Source organism: Diadema antillarum, unplaced genomic scaffold, assembly GCF_040938485.1.
Source record: "Diadema antillarum isolate AM-2024a unplaced genomic scaffold, OU_Dant_1.0 seq00000732_RagTag, whole genome shotgun sequence".
NCBI classification, from domain to species: domain Eukaryota; kingdom Metazoa; phylum Echinodermata; class Echinoidea; order Diadematoida; family Diadematidae; genus Diadema; species Diadema antillarum.
Window position 1 is genome coordinate 1,061,886 of NW_027271633.1, and position 21,366 is coordinate 1,083,251.

At 38.0% G+C, this 21,366-nt stretch overlaps 1 protein-coding gene across 2 annotated transcripts; it reads right to left on the reverse strand.

Annotated features, from left to right (window-relative positions):
* Window positions 1-6,354: 6,354 nt before the first annotated feature.
* LOC139738256 (uncharacterized) lies at window positions 6,355-19,686 on the reverse strand. 2 transcript variants are annotated; one of them, XM_071648908.1, is made up of 6 exons: window positions 19,557-19,686; window positions 16,321-16,452; window positions 15,287-15,412; window positions 14,416-14,553; window positions 13,470-13,598; window positions 6,355-11,980 (listed from the first exon to the last, which is right to left on the reverse strand). In XM_071648908.1, exons 1-6 carry the CDS (start codon window positions 19,645-19,647, stop codon window positions 11,445-11,447), a joined length of 1,152 nt encoding a protein of 383 aa, XP_071505009.1. In that variant the 5' UTR covers window positions 19,648-19,686; the 3' UTR covers window positions 6,355-11,444. The 2 variants fall into 2 exon arrangements, with proteins under 2 accessions (XP_071505009.1, XP_071505008.1); XM_071648907.1 differs by having other exon boundaries at window positions 15,287-15,415.
* Window positions 19,687-21,366: the final 1,680 nt, after the last annotated feature.

A 21,366-nucleotide genomic window follows, 5' to 3' on the forward strand; every position in this document is an offset into this window, starting at 1 on the left:
ATATCATTTTGTGAGGAATTGCACAGTCAATGTAAACGTGAGTCACCAGGTATTTGCAGGGACATGGGTCCAGAAACTTGTTTCCGTGTTCTACAAATGCAGAAGATATGTGTTCGAACCACAAGGGCGGTGCTACACTTGCAAAGTATAAAATCAGGATTGAAGTGAATGGACTATTAATATGCCTATTAAAAATGTCTTAGTTGGAAAAAGGGGGTTGCTAATGTAAAGAATTACATTGTATATCAATTTTTTCAATGAAAACATTGTTTTTATTTTATCTGTTACTCTCATGTAGTTCTTTTGTTTTGTTATTACAATTTTAAGCATTTCTTTTACTGGCTACTTTTACCACTACTGCTGCTACTATTGTTACTACTGTTATAGCTACTACAACTATCATTATTGTGAGGTTAATGTGTGTAATTGCTGATGCATGTTTTTATAATAGGTCAGTGCATGAAGATGAACTCGACTGAAGCATTATACTGTATAATTCATGCCGCAGATCCATGAATGAATTAAAACCATCAATCAGTGTGGATGGTACGCTTCTTTTTTCTTCTTCTTCATCTTCTACTACTATTACTACTACTACTACTTCTTCTACTACTTTGGTTTCTTTTTCTTAAATGTTCTTCATCCTCTCTTTGGTATGTCATAAATGTATTTTAGAAAAAATGTCCATTATGAAAATTTTCATCTGTGCTCAATAGGTACAATTTAAGTATTGTGTGTGTGCCCAGAGGGACAGTCACCGACAATGGAAGACCAGGGGGGCATTTCATGAAGGAACTTGTCGGATAAAATGTCCGACAAGTCAATTATATCCGACAAGTTCAGAGAAATCAGCCAATCAGACTAAAGGATTTCTCAAAACTTGTCAGATATAATTGACTTGTCAGATATTTTATCCGACAAGTTCCTTCATGAAACGCCCCCCTGTACACGTTGCAAATCCATTGTAAATCCATTCTGGAATGGTGGGGAATATTCTGGAATAGTGTGGAATATTCTGGAATAGTGGGAATATTCTGGAATAGTGGGTAATATTCTAAAATGGAGGTCTATAGACAGCATGTGTTCATTATCATAAAGAATCAAGATTTTTTGTATAAATGAGTTAACTCTCTGAAGGAAGTAATCGTAATTAAACAAAATTCAAAATGCTTGCAATTACAGCAGGGGCATTTTATCGTTACACTTTGAGCTTGTCATTGTGCATGCAGCGCAGATTTGTATACAACTTTGTCCGTATAATGTGCTTTTTTCCTTTGATTTTGTTTGCTTCATTTTGAGTTCGGTGTCGAGGGGGAATGTGCATCATTTGAATGGGGGTAATGTCAGCCCAACAGAGAGAAAACAAATGTAACCTAAGTTAATAAAGATGTACAGTATTCAACTGCTTGGCATCACTTCTGTGCTTCATTGAAGGTTTCACTGTTTTTGGAGATTTTTTTTTGTGGTGTGTGCCACGAGACCTTTCAGAGGATCACCACACGTAATGATGTGATTCAATGAATGCAGAAATATTAGTGAAACACTGAGTGAAAATGTGAGCCCAATAAACCAGCTTCACAAGTCACAATCTGAGCATGTGCAAATAATAATAATAATAATTGCACACCTTGAAATTGACTGACTTGTAATTGTGGCATTTGAAAAGCTGGATAGGTCTTCATGAAAACTGTATTACAAGTGTACAATACATGTAGATATATCAATTTCGAACTACAATAGGTGCATATCTGAGTGTACGAGTGAATGTGTACTCAAACCAAATAAACAATAGCCATTTGTACAGCGCACTTTAATAGGCCTATATGTGAACGTGCACCAAAAGGTGAAATGGTTCAACCAAGTCAATTTTGAGTTTTTCATATTTTCTGAAAGAGCTATCCTTCTTCCACATTATTCTTCAGTTTGGTATCTTAACATGTATGTGAAAGTGTATTTTTAGCAGTTTTTCTACAACCCTTTTGGGGGGAAGAGAAGTCCTTGATCAGGTAGAGGCCACTTTTCATGTCCTGAAATCCTTCGCACACTCTTCACTTCCAAGTCTAATAACTTTTGAAAGGATGACACTACTGCTTTGAAAGTTAGCATTAATCATGGGCAGAATGTGGTAATAAAACATGCTTATTTCAGCTTAATCTGATAATCCCATCATTGTTGTTGCTCCAGTGGTGTACATCTCGTGTTTTGTCCCTTTCATGGCACAGCTAGCGCACGGCTCATTAAAGATTAAGCGCTTGAATAGACCGTGTACTTCAGAGCCTCTTTTATCAGTTCACCCTTTTCCAGAGTGTGTGCTTTCTTTCCAGTATTTAGGTAGGTTAGGGGAGTCTATTTGAATTGAGTTATACATCATTTTAAAGCTTAGAGTCTGCTCTTTCAGAATCTGCCCTTGACTGAAAATCCATGTCTGGCGACTTTTTGTTGGTTTTGTGGTGCAGGGTCACATAATATACACATGTTAATTACCACTTTCTGCTTGGCTGTTTGCAACTGCTCTTCTAGTTGAAAAGAGTAATCCATGTTTTGAAAAGTCTGTGGTTCAGAGGTCTATTACAAAGCAATGTAAACTGTCACCCGGCTTATTTGAAAGTTATGAAGCACAAAGCTTGAAATCTATTGAAATTTATATGCTGCCCTCTTTAGACAGAAACTCTACAACTAACATTTCGATGTCATGTGAGCCATGTGATTAACATTTCAAAAGCTTTTTGCCAAAGAGAAATACTTTTAAGACATTAAGCCCGTTGAGTGCTGGCTGATTTTGCTACAACATGCATTTCCCATAGACACTTGCCCGAGCATACTAGGGACTCTTGGCAACAATCTGTTCCCATTCCATTCCGTCTTGGTTCGTTGAGAAGTATCCCGAAGAAGAAGAAGAAGAAGAAGAAGAAGAAGAAGACTCGTCCTCAATGGGTTAAATTGTGAAGACCTCTTGACCCAGCTCCTCTAGAAGACTTGGGAGAATAATCATGACCATGATTATCATGATTAAATCATTGATCATGATAATAGTAACCAGCTGAGGTGATTGTTGCCATGATTATTCTGCCATTCTCCCATCATGTGTCCAATAAGGTCACATCCAGTCCAAAGTAAAGAGTGCTGAAAGCAATTAATATGCAAAATGTGGCCACGCACAAATTCACTTGAAGAATTTCACTAAAAGAATATTGTCAAGATGCTTGGTTCTGTTATTACTGGATGCTAGTAATCAGCTTCACAGATGAACAGATTCTGAGAAATATAAATGTAGAAAATATTAAGAGAATTCCATGAAATTTTAAACAAAAAGTACACCCCCCCCCCCCCCCCCCGACTTGTTACCGATTATTCTGTTAAAGGTAATAACATTCCCCTACTTTCTGAAAGAGGCAAGTCAAGTGCTCTTTTTATACTACATGTATGCTAGAAAAGTGAAAATATATTGTTAACTTATCTTATAATAATTTCTTTATACTCGTTCTCAATACATGATATCACAAAATGTTGTAGTCTAAACTCATCCACTATGGTAGCTTAACTTAAAAAATTGGTAAATTTTCAACAGATGGTATAAGATTTTCCTCAACTTTTCTCTGACGTGTTCTACTGATATTGCTGCATTTACTCAATCCCCATGTACAGGACTAGTGCAATTGTATTTTCTTTGGTTTCATTTCCCTTAAAGATTAGGCAGCTTCTCTAACTATGCAAACTCAAACATACAAAGCCACCCAAGGAAGAATGGGGTGCAAGAGGCCTTTTAAACACAATTGAAGGGGTCGGTGCAATATAGTGCTAACCCACACAATCGTCATTTTGAGATAATCGCTGTTGAATCTTTGGAAAGTCCATACATTGTACATTAATAAAACATGAATGCATGCATTTTTTACCAATTTATTGGTTGAATTCAAATATGATATTTTCACGGAGGTTAGAGTGAAGGATAAGGATTATGAAAATGCATGTAACTCAATTTTGTGGGTTAGCACTATATTGCACCGACCCCTTCAATTGTATGACTGACAATCCAAACAATATTCACACGTGCAGATATGTACAATATATCCCATTCAATTTTATTTTCATATATTATGAACTTGCAATACACAGTCCATGACCAATAATGTGTTTCATATACACATAAATGCTTCAATATTTAATTTTTATCTTTTTTTTTATAACAAAGTTCCCACTCAGCACAAAGTCACTGAAAAAAATGCACAAATTAAAGCAAAATGCCAGTACAAAGAATTACCAACATGATTCAATACATTAGAAACAGCCTCAGTAGGAAGATAAATAGAAATATAATATAAAGAGAGAAGCACTTCCAAACACAATGACTTTGCTAAACTCCACAAAATATTACAAGACAAAACAAATTATAAATCAATGAAGACGGGCATTGCCTGTAACAATTCTTAAACTCTTCATGTGCCATATGATGGTGGAAACCCCCATGTGCCACATTATTCTGAGACACTAACATAGTCATGCTTTGAGAAAACATTCTGTTGTCTAAGTCTATGTTACTTCTATAGATTTCTGTTAAGCTGGACAAATAGTGAGTAAAGTTGTAGAGAAAATGCCAAGCTTTGCTTTGATGTGAATTGCATGACAAATCTACGATTGTTTTTCTTTCAATTGACCAGTAAGCTACATTACTGTAAAGGCATGACTTTTGCACACAAAACGGTGACAGAAACTTACAATTTACATGCAAATCCAGTAGGGAACATAGCTTGATAGTCAATCACCACATTACATGCAAGCTGTATGTGAGAGGAACGGAAGCGCAAGAAACGCTTTCATTGTACTGCTGCATTTGGCGATTCATCGATCGGATTGGGTGGGTTGTACGTTTGTGCAAAATATGCGAAGTTGGCACGCCGTTGACTGAGTTGGACGTGCGAACATGGCACATTACGAGTTAAAGGTAAAGGGAACATTTTTCGAATGAACCTTCAAACAACACATGATGTGTAACAGATGAATAAAGGTGATGCATGAGTTGATAAGTTGAGTAAATTGATTTGAGCGATGAATACAAATGCAATCATGCTATGACACAAGATTTTATTTAAAAAAAAATATCAGTCACTCGTTCACCTCTTCCTTAAAACATTCAATTACACATACAATGAGACAATCAAGGTATAATGAACCATAACCTTACACAGGCCACAAAATAGTAATCATGTTTTGGTGAGGAAATACTTTACTTTTATGCAAAAGCTATAAAGGAAAATGCCCCACAACCACCACAAGATTACTGGACTATCTGCAAAAATGAGAGAAAGGTGCATTCAACGAATTGGCCACCTTCTTTGTTTTGGTTTTCTTCTTTTGACCCTTTATAATTTAATACTGTGCTTTGTTCGCCAATAGAGTCGCCGAAATAGAGTCTGCAAATGGGTTCTTAGACTGTACACTTTAAAGCTACAAATTTTTGCATGGATTGAAACTTTCATGAATTTTGCGAGAAGTCAAGATGAGTGAAAGTAAAATTCACACAAAAGATTTTGTTTACGCAAAGCGTTGCATGCTAGTCCAATGCTGTACACAATCATGGTCAGCAATCTGCAAAATGTTCATGTTACAAATGTTTCCAGTTTTACAGAGATCGAGCATAATTTACAAATTTTAAATTCAAACATACTACATATTTGGTTAAATCAGTCAAATATATCTGTTTGGTGGATTTGAGTTGCGATGTTGCTTCCCTCAACTTTCAGTTTACTTCTCTTTCGCTGGATGTTTGGAGCATTTTTTCACTCATCTTTGAGATAGGACCATGAAGTTAATCAACTAAAACTACGAGTTGATCAACTACATAAAAGCTACAAGTTGATTATGAGCCTCACACAGGAGCCAAAGCAAATGGGGATGTCAACTATTGCAATATGTAAAATTGCTCTGCAAAATTTGCATGCTTAACAGTGACAGCATGCAATATTTATATTATATTGGATGGCTATGAATGGGATACCAGGGAATATTGCACGAGTTAGGGCCAATATTGCACGAATCGAAGATGAGTGCAATAATGGCCCTAACGAGTGCAATATTCCCTTGTATTCGATGAATTAATTGAGCGGACAACAATAAGTGTATTTAATGCGCTGCTAAAACATCCTACATAGATGATAATACTTTTTACTGCATGTCCCATGACAATGAGCTATTGACTAATCAGATAGTTAGAATCTTTTTACGCGTTGTATAATTGACTCTCACAAATAATTTTAAAACTGGTAAACAGATAAAACTTGGATAGTGAGGGATTATGTACACAGCATAATCAGCCATGCACACACTACAATCTGTAAAGATCCACATCAAAATATAATGACTTGTCTTTACACTGCAAGAACACAACAGTGGCACTGTTATGTTATGTGCTGGTAAACATGACCAGCATGACCGTTACATGTTAAGGGATAAAGTCAGTAAATTGGCTGATCAGTCACAAACTATTACGTCTAAACCAACTGTACATAAATTTACAGTCACAGCTGAGCAAATCAGCACAATTTTTCTTGGTGAAAAAGAATTTTAACTCAAATCAATATACTATGAACTGTCTTTGGTCTTGTTATGTACACAGTAGGACATCTATTGGTCGAATTATACACAGATTTGAAACTACACTCATTCTTAGAGCGCCTGGCCAACATTGCTCAGTGTTTGTTCCTGCTATTCAACTCTGCATCATACAATGCCTAACTAAGCATGGAAATTCAATTTGTCTTCACCTCAAGGATACTACATTGTTGCATTTTTTTTTCCTTTTGCCCCTCTAAAATGATTACACAAAGATGTACGCAGGGTACTTTAATCAGCCTTTTTATCGTCTTTGACCCATATTGCACTTTTGTTGTTGAGTTCTCTTTCTCCTTCTTTGAGATGACCAGGAAGAACAAATAAATAAATTAAAGTTTAATAAATTGATATGAATACAAATATATAGATTAAAAAGCAAAACAAAACAAAATCATAAAATCTAAGTTGAGCACAGTGCCTCAAGGAATACGGTATTCCATGCCGTATATCTAGCGAGTCTAATTTTTCATAAATTAGAGCTTCCCGACAAGATTTTTATATGCGATTGTGGAGTACAGTACTGAACATAGAAATGTATGAGTGCAAGTTGCATTTACGTCACGATCAAAGTTGATATTTTCATGTGTTTTTTAAGTCACGAACAGCACATAAGTTGCAAATTCACAAAAATATGAATCTCGCGAAATATTCTGCTCATACACAGCATGTCATTCTTTAAAATGTAACTCCTTCAGTGTTTCATGTTGAAATTATAACAACTCTACGAAGGGTAAAACTACATATTGCATATCACTTTGTCTCAAAGCAAGCGAAGTGCGTGAAACTACAAAAGTGAACATATTCTATATTTTCAATTTGCAACTACTGAATTGTGGTAGAAGGTACTCTTTTGAACCCAGTAGCCTTAAAGCGAAAATATACTGCCACTAGGGGGTTTTGTGTGGCAGGCTAAACAACATGGAAAAATAAACGCGAGGAATACATACACAGAGTAACATAGCACCAAGTCTTAAATCTAGTTTCACCAAGGAAGTTCAAGAGCTGGGGTTCCAACCTGCTATAAATATTCAAACAGCTGTCAGTTTGCTAATATAGGGATGCACAAAAGAAGTTGACAGGTGTATTTTGTGCCTTTGAAATCAGGATTTGATGGCACCATCATTCTGAGCAATCAATTGAAGAGCACACCTGCCTAGCTCCTCCTTTTTTTTCCTTCTCTTTTTTTATCTCTTCAAAATGACTCTACAGTTTAGTCAGACTTCAATATGAATATGTTAAAATTGAACAAGCAACTGACAATATCTGGTATTAAAGAGTACAGTGTATTTGGCCCAAGCTGCTCAGACAAACTTTGCCGTAAAAATTCTCATTTCAAATCTACCATCATTAAGACATTTAATATCATGTACACTGTGCCAATTGAATGAAATGTAGACGATAATCTAGAATTTCTCAAGCTGCTTTTTTTTCCCAATGCAATACAAAAATAGACTTGAATCAGAAATATTCACACATCTCCTTGTTTTTACCACTCGACATGGTCACAATAACGTGATATGAAGATCTTCAAAAGTCAAGTTTGACTACCCCTGAACTGTTACAATATAGTTTGCAGTGGTTTCAGTTTCACAAATTTTGAGAGTCCACTGAAATTTGATCAGTGTATTACGACCACACAAAGATATTACCTCCAATTAAACTACTTACAATGTACTTTCCTTGTTGACATGGAAAATGCTTACTTCTCATATTTGAAGCTCTATGCTTTGATCCCAAATTTTATCCACCCACAAAGTTGTGCGCACCTTGCGATTTGCAAAACATGGATGTTCACAATTTATTCTTTAATTCACAGTAATTAGAGTGAATTGCATGAGATATCATAAAATAGACTCAGCTGTTTTCACTCTCTGACATGTATTGTTTGTTATGCATGAAGTGTACATTACAGAAAAAACAATAATATTATGTCACATGATAAACTAGAAAAGCACTTGGAGAGCACAAACCTTTGCCAAGGAGAGCTCATGTTCACCCATACATGCATGCTGAAAATTGCCCAATTTCCCAATGATAAAACAATAAGAAGCCTCATGTTTTACAGTACCTCATCGAGCACAGCACACACTTTTTAGTGCATGCATGCAAACCTCAAATATACGCACACTGAACTACCAAGTTCATTGACCAGGTTGCAAAAATATCTTCTTTTTGTAAATCCTTCAAAAATTCATATAAATTTCCACATCACTACCAAAATTTGATCCTCTGTTCCTTGTGTCATTATCAACTTTTCCTGCAAGTTTTATCCAAATATGTTCACAACTTTTAGAGTTTATTCACAAACAGATACATTGTATAAACCGACGGTGACAAAAACATCACCTCCGCGGTGGAGGCAAAAAAGGGCAAGGTGACAAATAATCCAGTGTTGATCCATCATATGCTCACATCAATATCCCAAGAAGGTTTATGATTAAAACAGTGCAAAATACAAATAATTTAAAGAAAAAATATTATGAAAACATACCATATGGACACACTTTAAAACACAATTTCAATACCAAGCACACTTTTTCATTTCATTTGGCTTTCACAAAAATTACAAATAAAGGAAAAAACAATATTTTGCTGATGTCTTTTTGCTTTTTGGTATCAGCTGAATCAAAGGAAAAAAAAACAACACTCGCTTCAATGCACACAAGCTGCAGCCGGGGAATTTGAATATATTAAATATATCTCCATGAATGCAATCAAACAAAATATGAAAAAAAAAAATGTTCATATACAGCACAGGTCTTGCAATCTTTTAAAATAAGAATCACATTAGAATTGATAATTTTAACATTTACATCTCCTCAATTGAACAGTATAAAAATCATATACAAATATATAACAATAGTATTCTTTTAAAGCAGATATCTCACAGTTATGCAACAACTCAAGCATGAAACAAGTGCATTTAACACCTTAAATATCACTGACGCTTTATTCAAATTACACTTTATATAGTTCTGGTTACTAGCTTTTACGTTTCAACAGATATCAAACAGCTGTAACCACATCAAGCTTCCAATTATCATAAACATGAATAACTTCTGCTTTCACACGCTGCAATAGATAAAAAGTAAGAATACATACCAAAATCTGAAACAGTAGCATGTAAAATACGTAGAAAAAGAGTGGTAACAATAAAAATGACCGAAAAGAAGCCGTTTCACAACTTTTGACCTCACTTCGCAACTGTGGTTAATAAGTGCACCAAACTGGTGACAGCTGATGATTCCGAGTGATGCGTCAAAGCTCAAACATTGAAAAAAGTTTTCAAATCAAATTGTCTCTTTTGAACATGAAAATATATCAATGTTCCATGGCTGGCCAACGCATTCCACATCTTAATATTAGGTAACTGTATCAAACTTTTTCGAAGGCAGCAGATGATCGCATTGAAGCAAAGCGTGTAGATGCCAAGAGCATCGGCGTACAGGTCTTTTGAGATCTGCAAAATGTTTATGTGACTACCTGGCTCACATTTTCCACTGGATAATTAAGTTAGTCACTTCGACCAACTGAATAATCTAGATCATCCCATTATTTACTCACTTTGAACCATGGAATACATAGCTATAATTACGTAACTTCATTAGTTACTCACTTTGAACAATGGAATAGTCAGATTACCCATTAGTTACTTTATTATACTTTGAACAATGGAATAGCCAAATTTCCCATTAGTTAGTCACTTTGAACAATGGAATAGCCAAATTTCCCATAAGTTAATAGTCACTTTGAACAATGGAATAGCCAAATTTCCCATTAGTTAGTCACTTTGAACAATGGAATAGCCAAATTTCCCATTAGTTAGTCACTTTGAATAATGGAAAAGCCAAATTTCCAATTAGTTGATCACTTTGAAAAATGTAATTGCTTGATCATCCATTGGCTGTTGCGCTAAACAGTTTGTGCATGAACTCTTGAAGTAGAGCTCATCTGATTGGCATTTTTTGATTTTTTTCTTGCTACCATATGTTGGTAGCAAAATTGGGTAATGCGTCAAGTTCACAAATTTGGCCTAGTCCCCATAAATGTAAGCCCTGGCCGGGGGCTTGCTTCTCACAGTTGGCTTGACTCTGCCTTGTACGTGATCACTGCTTGTTGCTTGACTATTGCGAGACCGCCTTTGGAAAAGTCTATGACAATATTTGATGGTATATTTTAAAATATACTGTAGATATGTACATACAGCATACCTACATATGTAATTAACCTATGAATGCAAGACCACCGAAAGATCACCTACTCGAGTAATTAACAATGGATTACTGGTTGACAGAAAATATCATTAACATTTTTTTTTTCCACAGGGAAACACACACTCATTAAAAAAGTCAAATGAATTGATGCCATGATATTACACAGTCTGCATTATGTAATGTTGTTCCAATGAGCACTAAGGTTGGATGACAGAGTTATCAAGCCATTAGACAGTAAATGGGCTCATAACTAAAATAGTGGTCCAAAGACAGGTTGATATGAACAAGGTGGAAGTGAGGCGCACTTTGATAATTGGACCCAGTTCGTGGCAAGGGGGAAATATTACAGCAACTCAAGGTGAGATTCCCTTAAGCTAGGAGTTGAGATCATAAATGATATTGTCATACCACTGTCATTCAAGTCTCCACACGAGGGAACACAGAGTATCAAAGAGTATTCTTTGGTCAGCCCTGTTCTCAGTCTCCCATTAGACCAGAACCATGCAATGGCTTCTCCTTGGGGAAGAAGAAGAAAACAAAGAGAATACGGGACTCACTTCCTTCCTGCGGAAGTGGACAGACAAGAATCTTTTGGAAAAGAATTCCAAGCTCTGGATGGAATCAGAGATCTTCATAGGACGGGGGTGGGGTCTCGTCCCCGCTCCGTTGCCGGGCGTCGGACTTGATGACCTCCAGGTAGGTTGGGGGGACATCGTTCTCTTGGTTGCCGCCATCTTTGTGGTGACCGCCCCGCCCCGACGCATTCCCCTGTCCCTGCGTGATCTCCAACGTGGCGAGGAGCACATCGGGCTCGTCGGAGCTCGTCCCCTGGGTGATCCCGTCCCCCAGGGGGAACCCCACCAGGCCGTTAGTCCTGGGGCAACGGTGTGGAGGCAGGTGGTGGCAAAAGTTAGCGTGCTGCGACACATGGTAGGGCATGCTGATCCCGTCGCCATGCTGATTCAGTGTCCAGCTGACGGGTGAGTAGAGGCGACGCTGCGAGCTGCGCACCCGCCGCACATAGACGAGGATGGAGATGACCAGGACGGCGATCACCATGGTGCAGGAGATGATGAGGAGGTTGCTGAAGTTGAGACCACCAGAGTGGGGCGAGATTGTCTGGGGTGGGTGCTGCGGAACTTCTGGGATTTCGGGCCCTGCCGGGTCAGTGCAAGAAAACACAGGAAGGCTGAAAGCCTAAAACATTTATTACTTTAAGTTACACTATGATGTCCATTCAATACATTCACTATGGTGTTTTAAACTTCACACTTGTGACAAACGCAATACTGACACTTGCAGCATAACTAAAATTACTGGGAATATTTGTATGTTTGAAGGCCCTTTTCATTGAATCGAAGTGAGAGAGGCTCGGTGGCTCAGTCCTTGGAAATTAGCCAGGCATCATTAATTGCAGGATGGATGATTTAAAAAAGAAATGGCAGGCATTTTCCATCATTTTATAAAACAGATGATGAACATGTGACATTTTCGCAGAGTGTGTCGCTAGGAATTGTGTGCATGTGGTATACAGCAGTAACTGATCTAAACCCACTCAGCTGTACCTTGTGGGTTAAACTATTCCATATTTTACCTAATGCACACAATTCCTACAGGACAAATGCAGATCCCTGTATTCTTTTTCATACAGTGCACTCCCGTTATAACAAAATGCTTGGGACCGGCAGTTTTCTTTCGTTATGATGAAATTTTGTTATAACCGAACAAATACAATATATAATGAAAACAAGGAAACCACAAATATGTATCATATTCTGTTTGCTGAATACAGGTCATATACTGGAAAGCTATGTGAAATGGGATGGGATTATTGTATACAATATCAAATGTAAGTTCGCCTCAGAAACTGTGCGTGACACAAGGAGCGAACACACAGTGATGTGAAGCGTTCGCCCGTGCAGAGACGCTATAAATGCTTGTTCCGCTACATATTTTCAAAAGCAATTCGCATTTTGCTATAACGGAGCACATTTCTCTTGTTTTCTTTGTCAGTGGCGCTCAGAAAAGACTTCGTTATAACGAAAATTTCGCTATAACCGTGTTTGTCATAAGCGAATTTTGTACCATAGACTTTAATGGTGTTAATTTTGGGATCAGACGTTTTACTTCGTTATAACGAAATTTCGTTATAACCGTGTTCGTTGTAACGGGAGTCCACTGTAATGAAGAAAACATCTTTATGACAATAGTTGGCAAAAGTGTAGATTACACAATCAATGGTGTCTCAGCATCTAGTTGCCTAACAAGCCAAGAAATAATCTTTGGTTTCAGTTTGACACCGTTACTGACAATGTCACACAAATGTGTCAAGGCTTCAAATAGATGTGGTATGATCGGCGAAGTGATATCACATACTCTGTCTTGGCTCTCACCATACAGCAAGATACGGAAGGTTCAAATACTGTAAAACATGATTATTTTCACAGCATGAAATTTTCACCAATTGGAGCCCACGGCCTTTCTTGCAGCATGAATTTTTTGCAAGTTGCCTCCAACATCCAAAGCATATGGTGAAGACAAGAACTTTTGCGTGCATTTTAATTTCGCGAATCTTGGCTCTCTCTCGATATTCGCGAAATTATAATGCACACGAACATTCCTCGTTTTACAGTATTGCTCTCTTACTGCAGTTGAGTTCATCCTCCCCTTTCCGACAGTCCTTGAAGAGGTCGCACCACTTGTACCTGGGGATGCAGAGACCATCTTCGCACTGATTCTCCCACTGTGCACACTGCGAATGAGGCTTCTCTGAGGCTGAACAATGGAGGAGGGGAGAAGAGAGATATTGAAAGGAGCAGATTTGTAGGACTATACATACTTCATACATTACATATACAGCACATGCAATACAGTCAAACCTGTCTTTACCAGCCACCCGAGGGAGAAAAAAAAGAGTGGCCTTTTTTAGACAGGTAAGTAACCACTACAGACAGGATCTAAGACATTTCTGTGCACACACATATATGTGCATTTGCACTGTTGTATACATGGACAACTACTTTAAAAGGCTCTACTTGTACATGTATGGGTATGCATTCATGTGTACTTATATAATGACGGCCTTAACCGTTATAGCCCAGTCACACTCACTACATAGCCGAAGGGGGTGGGGGGTTATTTGCCCCTCCCTTCCTCCCCCACCCCCCCCCCCCATCTCTGCCATTTATCAACTGATTGTGACCAAACTTGGCATGCCAGTGTTTACTCTTGTATTTAAAAAGAATACATAGTCATATTTATTAATCCACTGTTATTCTTAACTTTATTAAACTAATTAAGCAAATTTGAGGGTATTTTCAAGGAATTCTCCTGTTTTGTTTTCCCCTGTTTATGAAGAAAATACAATCAAATTTGCCGTTTGTACCTCATCAAGTAAATTAAAAGGGGGTCTGGAAACACAGAATAATGGAAATAAAAGGGGTGGGTTTGGTGTCATATACACAGAGGACCAATCAGGTATGGATTCAAAGATTAGGTATTAACTTTGCAATAAACCATCGAATGCTAAGGGGGTGTTTGGGCATTACAATCAAAATTGTGCCAAAAAAAAAAAAGACAAGACATTACTCACAGCATGTTGCCTCATCACTTCCGTCCGGACAGTCGCTGATACCGTCACAAAGGGACTGTGCCACGACGCAGGTACCGTCGTAGCATTGGAAGTCACTGGAGCTACACAACGTGGAGATGGGTGGGGAATCCGGTAGGCCTAGTAGCATAAAGAGAAAAGCCGAGTAGCCATAGCTTGATTTATAGGTGGACAGATTTCTGTGACTACAATTACAACAGTACTGTAAGTACTTTCTTCATCATTTTTCAGATATATCTATTGGGTATAATTGATATCAGCAATACTCAATATCAAGAAAAATTTAAATCAATACTACCTGATATCAGTTATGTAATTGATATCAGCAATTATGAATACCAATTGCAATTGATATAAATGATACACGATATTGATTGATATAAACATCACTCCAAGCAACTGCTTATGATAGTGCCGATGTTGTCACGTTTCATGTCAATGAATGCACATTGTAAATGCACAGACTACAAATGCTATACATAATGCAATGGCTACATAAATGTGAGCCTGGGAGCAAAATCAAAACCAAATTGTATTTTGGAGATGGGATGAAATTTGCGGCCGTTGAATCCATCTTCCTCATTATGTGTCTGAAACTATTAGCGGTCGTGACTACACCTTTGAATATTTGACTTGAAGCAAGCGTGGACTTCGCAGTGGCATGAAGATAACACTTGTTAGGTGTTGGGATCTATAACTAGTATCACTTGGGTTTATGTAACCATTGGTGTTAAGACTTTTTAAGGCAGTTGTTTGTGAGATAGCACTAACACCAGCGTTAGCACTAAACTTAAAATTTCCCATTATATCATATGCACATCTGTTCGCAAGACTCCAGACAAATTTCGCTTACCTTTAAATTCTTCACAGTATGCTCCTGTCCAGTACACGTCGCAGTGACACACAAAATGGTCACCAATAACCTGGCAAGTTCCCCCATGCTTACATGGCTGGCTTAAGCAGGACATCGAGGCTAAAACTACTTTGCAAGGATAAACAAGAATAAAGAAGAACACGAAGAACACAGAATGAATTACTTGTAATGTTGCTGTAGTTGTTGTTTTTGTTATAAATGTTTCTTACTCTTCTTCTTCTTTATGATTAACATTTTTATCATCACCATCATAAGCAGCAGCAGCAGGAGCAGCAGTAGGCCTATCAGTAGTTTTTATGGCAGTAGTAGCAGCAGCAGCAGTAGCAGTAGTAGCAGCAGCAGCAGTAGCACTAGTATACAGCTACGTAGTAGTTGTAGTAGTAGTCATAGTAGTAGAAGTAGAGTAGTAGTAGTAGTAGTTGTACAAGTAGTACTTAGCAGTAGTAGTAGTAGTAGTAGTAGCAGTAGTAGCTGTAGTAGTAGTAGTAGTAGTAGTAGCTGTAGTAGTAGTAGTAGTAGTAGTAGTAGTAGTAGTAGCAGCAGCAGCAGCAGCAGTAGTAGTAGCAGCAGTAGTAGTAGCAGTAGTAGTAGTAGTAGTAGTAGTAGTAGTAGTACCCTTGTTGTAGTAGCTTAGTAGTATCAATTCCTTGGTAATCTCCTACAAAGTGTCATCTGCAAGGGTAGCACATGTACCAGGTATCTTACAAATGCTTTTTATAAAGTTGTATCATGGTCGAGACAATACTATCCAAAGTTTGTGAAGAATAAAAACACCACAGATGGAACAGGGGTGGATATGAAGTCATGAATAAATAACACCAACAGGGACGGATCCAGGAATTCCGTAAAGGGGAGGCGCCTTTGAAAAATTAAAGGAGGGGTGCACGCACCCCCACCCCATTTTTTTCTTGTAATTTCTCTTGTTTTAACAAAAATTAAAGAGGGGGCACGTGCCCGGTGCGCCCCCCTCTGGATCCGCCACTGCACCAAGACATAGAAATGCCAGGTTTTACCTTTTTCTTCGCACCGTTGTCCTGTCCATCCTGGCTGGCATCTGCATGATGTGTCCAGGTCGGCCGTTTTCACACACATTCCTCCATGATGGCAGTCAATGTCGTGCGTACAGTTGAAGCTTGTGGGCGTGGCTGATACAATCATAGAAAAGTACAAATATGGGAAAAGTGTCTTTAATCCTTCCTGTGCTTCGTTCACCAATTGGCATGCATGCCTTGAGTGCTTTCTTTGTAGTAGAATTGCCACAGATGTCAGAAAAGTAATTGTTAATGAATAGAGATAACCTAATCCCCCACCCCAATACCTGTACTGCAAGGCTGCAAAATCTTGGGAGACAATCGCCATCCAAAACATCCCCAACCCCCACCCCCCATCCCCACCAACACCTTCACTTCGATCTCTCGAGTCTGGTCGCTCACTCCCTCACGGTGTCTTACTCCAAATTCCCACGCAAGGTTGGCAGCCCTGCTATTGTGATATTGTGACATCATGGCCCTCCAGTTGGATTGAGGCAGATTGCTATTTACTTTAATTACCTATTAACTAATTCCGAAACGATGCTGTAGGTCAGAGCCTGTTCATCGATTAGGACTGTATCCTCGGCTAATCACATTCAAACATGTATCTAAAATTCTAAAAATCTATGGGACATAAGACATGGCAGGGAGGGGTGAAAATTGCTTGAGACCAAAGACCTACATATAGTAGCTTACTCATAATCAAATACACAGTTCTTCCCATGCTTGTCCAGCTTGTTCTTAAAAGCATTCAGAGCATGCCGAGACCACATCTGCTGGAAGAGAATTCCACATATCCACTACTCTGTTGGCAAAAAAGTACAATTGTACTTGCTCACATCCGATTTAGCATACCGTTTTTCCAATCTTGAGTGAGTGACCACGAGTTCCCCCACCACCGTTATGACTCAACATGTCAAACTTTGTGTGACAATGACCATGCAAATATTTGTACACATCAATCTTGTCCCTTCATTTTCGCTTGTAACTGAGTGGACTTCCTAAATTTACAACTCTAGGTCAAGATTGGACGGATTACTGAATGCTCACTAAAAACAAAAACAAAATGGCAGGGTAAGCTGAGAGCAGGGACCACAGCACAAAAATGGTTTAAGAGCTTTATCCCTGCAAGCCGTGTGGTACTGAATTAATTACAAAGGACAAGTTCACCCAAATATGGGGTGGGTGAGTGAATGCAGGAATATTCGACATAGTACTATGCTATTGACGTTTCAGTGTAACCATCACTGGATGAAAACACTATAACAGTTTCTGACATCACTGCAGGACAATGATAGACTATTAGTAGAATTAAGAAAGAAAATAAAAAAGAGAATTGTACAAAATTTCATCTTTTTTTTTAAATGAAAAGTATACAAGTAAATGCTGTTCCCCCTGCCTTTTGAAAGAAGTAGGGGGGTCTACATGTAAATTTAAGTGCTCTTTTATTTTGCTAGAAATATAAGAATATGTTGAATTCTCACAAATATAATTGGTTGTAGACCTAGCTATGTACATTTTCTTGTGCATACTCCTGCTTTAAAGGGATAGTACAGTTTTGGTTGAGATGAGAAATAGGCTTTCGAATTTTTGCAAGATACCAAGAAAACACTTATGATATAGCACAGAGCATACCGTTTTAAGAGAAATTCAAAGTTTATTTGATGAAAATCGGGTTTGGAAGAACTGAAATATCCAAAAACAAAGTAAAACAAAGCGATCGTTATAAAGTGTGGGTCCCACACTTTATTAGAATCGTTCTTTTTTGGATATCTCAGCCATTTCAAAACCAATTTTTATCAAATAAATGTTGAATTCCTCATAAAATTGCATGCTCTTTCATATTTCATATGAGATTTCTCATTATCTCACCTAAAAATGTTAGAAACCTGAAATTAGGTCTCAACCAGAACTGTACGATCCCTTTAACACTCACAACAATCATTGCTGGACTGCCTCCCTTTCATACCCCCCCCCCCTCCCAGCAAAGCTCAAATCAAAGTCATTAGTTTTGTTTGTGTGTTTTGTGTGTGTGTGTGTGTGTGTGTGTGTGCGTGTGTGTGTGTGTGTTGTGTGTGTTGTGTGTGTTGTTAACCCGTTGAGGACGGTTTGATTTTGCTACAACAAGCATTTCCCATAGAAGCTTGCCCGAGTATACTCGGCACTCGTCCTCAACGGGTTAACTTCACTTGTCTGTGCTAAATACTTATTATTACAAATCTATAACACCTCTGCCAACAAAGGAGATTATGTTTTCATCAGTGTTGGTTTGTCTGTCTAATTACACAATTTTGTTAACTCAAAAAGTTGTGCACGAATTTGAATGAAACTTGCAGGAAGAGTTAAAACTTTTTTTTTGGTAGTGATCTCAGAAATTGCATGGATTTTTATCTTTTTGCAGACAGGATCAATGAACTTTAAAAATAAGTTCACACCATGCATTTTTGAGGTTTGCATGTACACGCTCGTAGTAGCTGGAAGCTCCGATGACGTTAACAAGATCGTGGCTTCTAGTATAGTCAGTATACCTGATAAAGCCACTAAAATGCTAGTTTACTGCCTGGGCCTACATGTATGTAAATTTTACTACTCTAACGGTTAGGGTTAGGATTAGGCTTAGGGATGGTAATTGCTAGGGGATATTTTCACACAATTAATTTATCGCGCTCTGTCGAGTAAGAATGCTAATCCGGACCTAGGTGAATATAGATATAGCCAGAAAAGGCATAAGATGAATTTTGCTACAAATGGCTAATGCTAGATTCTGTAAGCACTAACTAAAAAAACAGTGAATGTGATCATCACTGCACTGTTGAATCAAACCATTAGGTCCCTAAATACACATGGTTACTGGTACCGTTCACCCATAGAACAAACAAGGATATTTTGGCTATTTTTGCGCTCGATTCTGGTCGCGTAATATCTACGTACTAGGGCCTAGTATCTTTATGGCTTCTACAGGCTGTCTATGATTTACAGAGACCGTGTATCAAGACTGTAAACAACATGTTTGGTATAGACTCTACAGTAATAGTACATGGCATATGACGACTGGTGCGTGTTTGCGTGCAATTTGCACTGAGCTGCTTGCCAGATTATACAAAGATCCTCGGATTGTGTTTTCATTCATTGCACATGCACAATACCCTCTGATGTTCAATGTCAAGGCTTAATACGTTCACAAAATGTGACATGCTCGTCGCAAATATTCTACTCACCCGCTACATGGACTTGAATTTCTTGTGCGAACCAGCATAGACAGGAAAATAGCAGATTTGTTCGCCATATCATAGGCCAGGCGCTTGCCATTTTAGCTGCATCGCGTAACCTTTGCACTTTTTCCGGAAGCATTTGCGATACCTACCCACCGTATCACAGTACTGTACGTACCCGTGTCCACGCCAGTGATATACAAACGCACACGTATTTTGAGCGTGTTGAGTAGGCAGGGATATTTGAGGAGATCATTCTGAGAGGGGCGAGGTGGGTATGTTTACAAACACTGGAAAGGGGGCGGGGCTCAAATACCACGCCCCCCCCCCCCCCCCGACACACACACCGTGTGTTACCCACTTTCACTCTAGAGCGGGGTATTACAATGGCTAAATGCAATCCGTAATTCATAGATCGACGTCACCATAATTAAAATTTCTCAAATGAACTTGAATTTACATTATGTTCATAATTATGAGATTTCATTATCTTGTTTCAATTCAAATATAGGGGGCCTACACAAAAGTTAGACAGGAAATTCATCCGCACGGACAACGTGATGGAGTAGGCCTATATCTTAAGAGTGAACCAAGAACATTACCTTAGGCCTATACAGGTTCTAGATGATTCGAAATTAAATAATTGGATTATAAACGAAGCCAAAAACACACATGACATTTACATTAAGCATTAATTAATGATGATAATTAGGCCCTATCTTACAGAAAGAATTTATCGTTTGTTTTCCAAGCACTGTAAAGTGCCAACGATGTCTGTAACCATTCACAAATCATTAATATTGACACTCATCAAAATCACCATTAAGATTCCTTTCTCAAAAACAAAACAAAAATCCTTCACAGCGAAATGCACTATAGATAGTTGCATGATGTTGGCAGTACACATCCTGTTCTCATTCATTTTAAATGTCATAAAGAGATGGTTTCGTGAAGATTCCTGTGTTCATGACGCAATAATTATCTCAAACCCTTTCGCATACTGATTGTAGAGCATCACAATTATTCATATAGATATTTTGTCAAAACTTAATACCTGAAACTTTTCAATTTCACTACCTTCTTCTTTAGGTCTGATCTGGAAGAGACTTTCGATAATGTATTTCTCTTTCTGGGGTTGTTTTTTTTTTTTTGGGGGGGGGGAGGGTGGGTCTAATTCAATTTATGCTCATCAAAAGCTATTATTTTGATCTTCAAATGTGCCTGGAATTGCATCCGAGGCATATTCTTTTTGTGCGAATCGTGAGTCTGTCGACATGCAGATCAAGTTCTTGACGCTTTGTTATTGTTGTTGTTGTTGTTGTTGTTGTCGTCGTCTATGTCGTCGTCGTTGTTGTTGTTGTTGCTGTTTTTGTTGTTGTTCTTACCCATAAGGCCCTAGGTAAGTAGCTTTCACCCATATTAATCTGAGGTTAGGCAAGCCATAGACCAATATTAGGCTCTTCGAGGTTGGTACATGTATAAATACTGGGCAGAGAGAGAGTAGGAAAAAAAAATCAAACTTATTCTTTTTTTAATCATCATAACAGCATTAGCAGGCAGGGTTTGCTGACTCGAGAGTGAGTATGCCCTAAAACTATTTATGTTGATGATGCTTTATGCGTCATTATAAGAAATATTGCAAACATTCAGGAATGCCACAAGATAATGTATTTTAGTGATCTTTGAAATGATCTTTGAAAGTTTAATGACCCTATCATTTTGTTAAATGCTTTTCATTATTCAACATCTTATATAGGGTGACGCACTTTGATAAATACATGCCTCGTGGCATTAACCAGACAAAAGTATTCTAAAC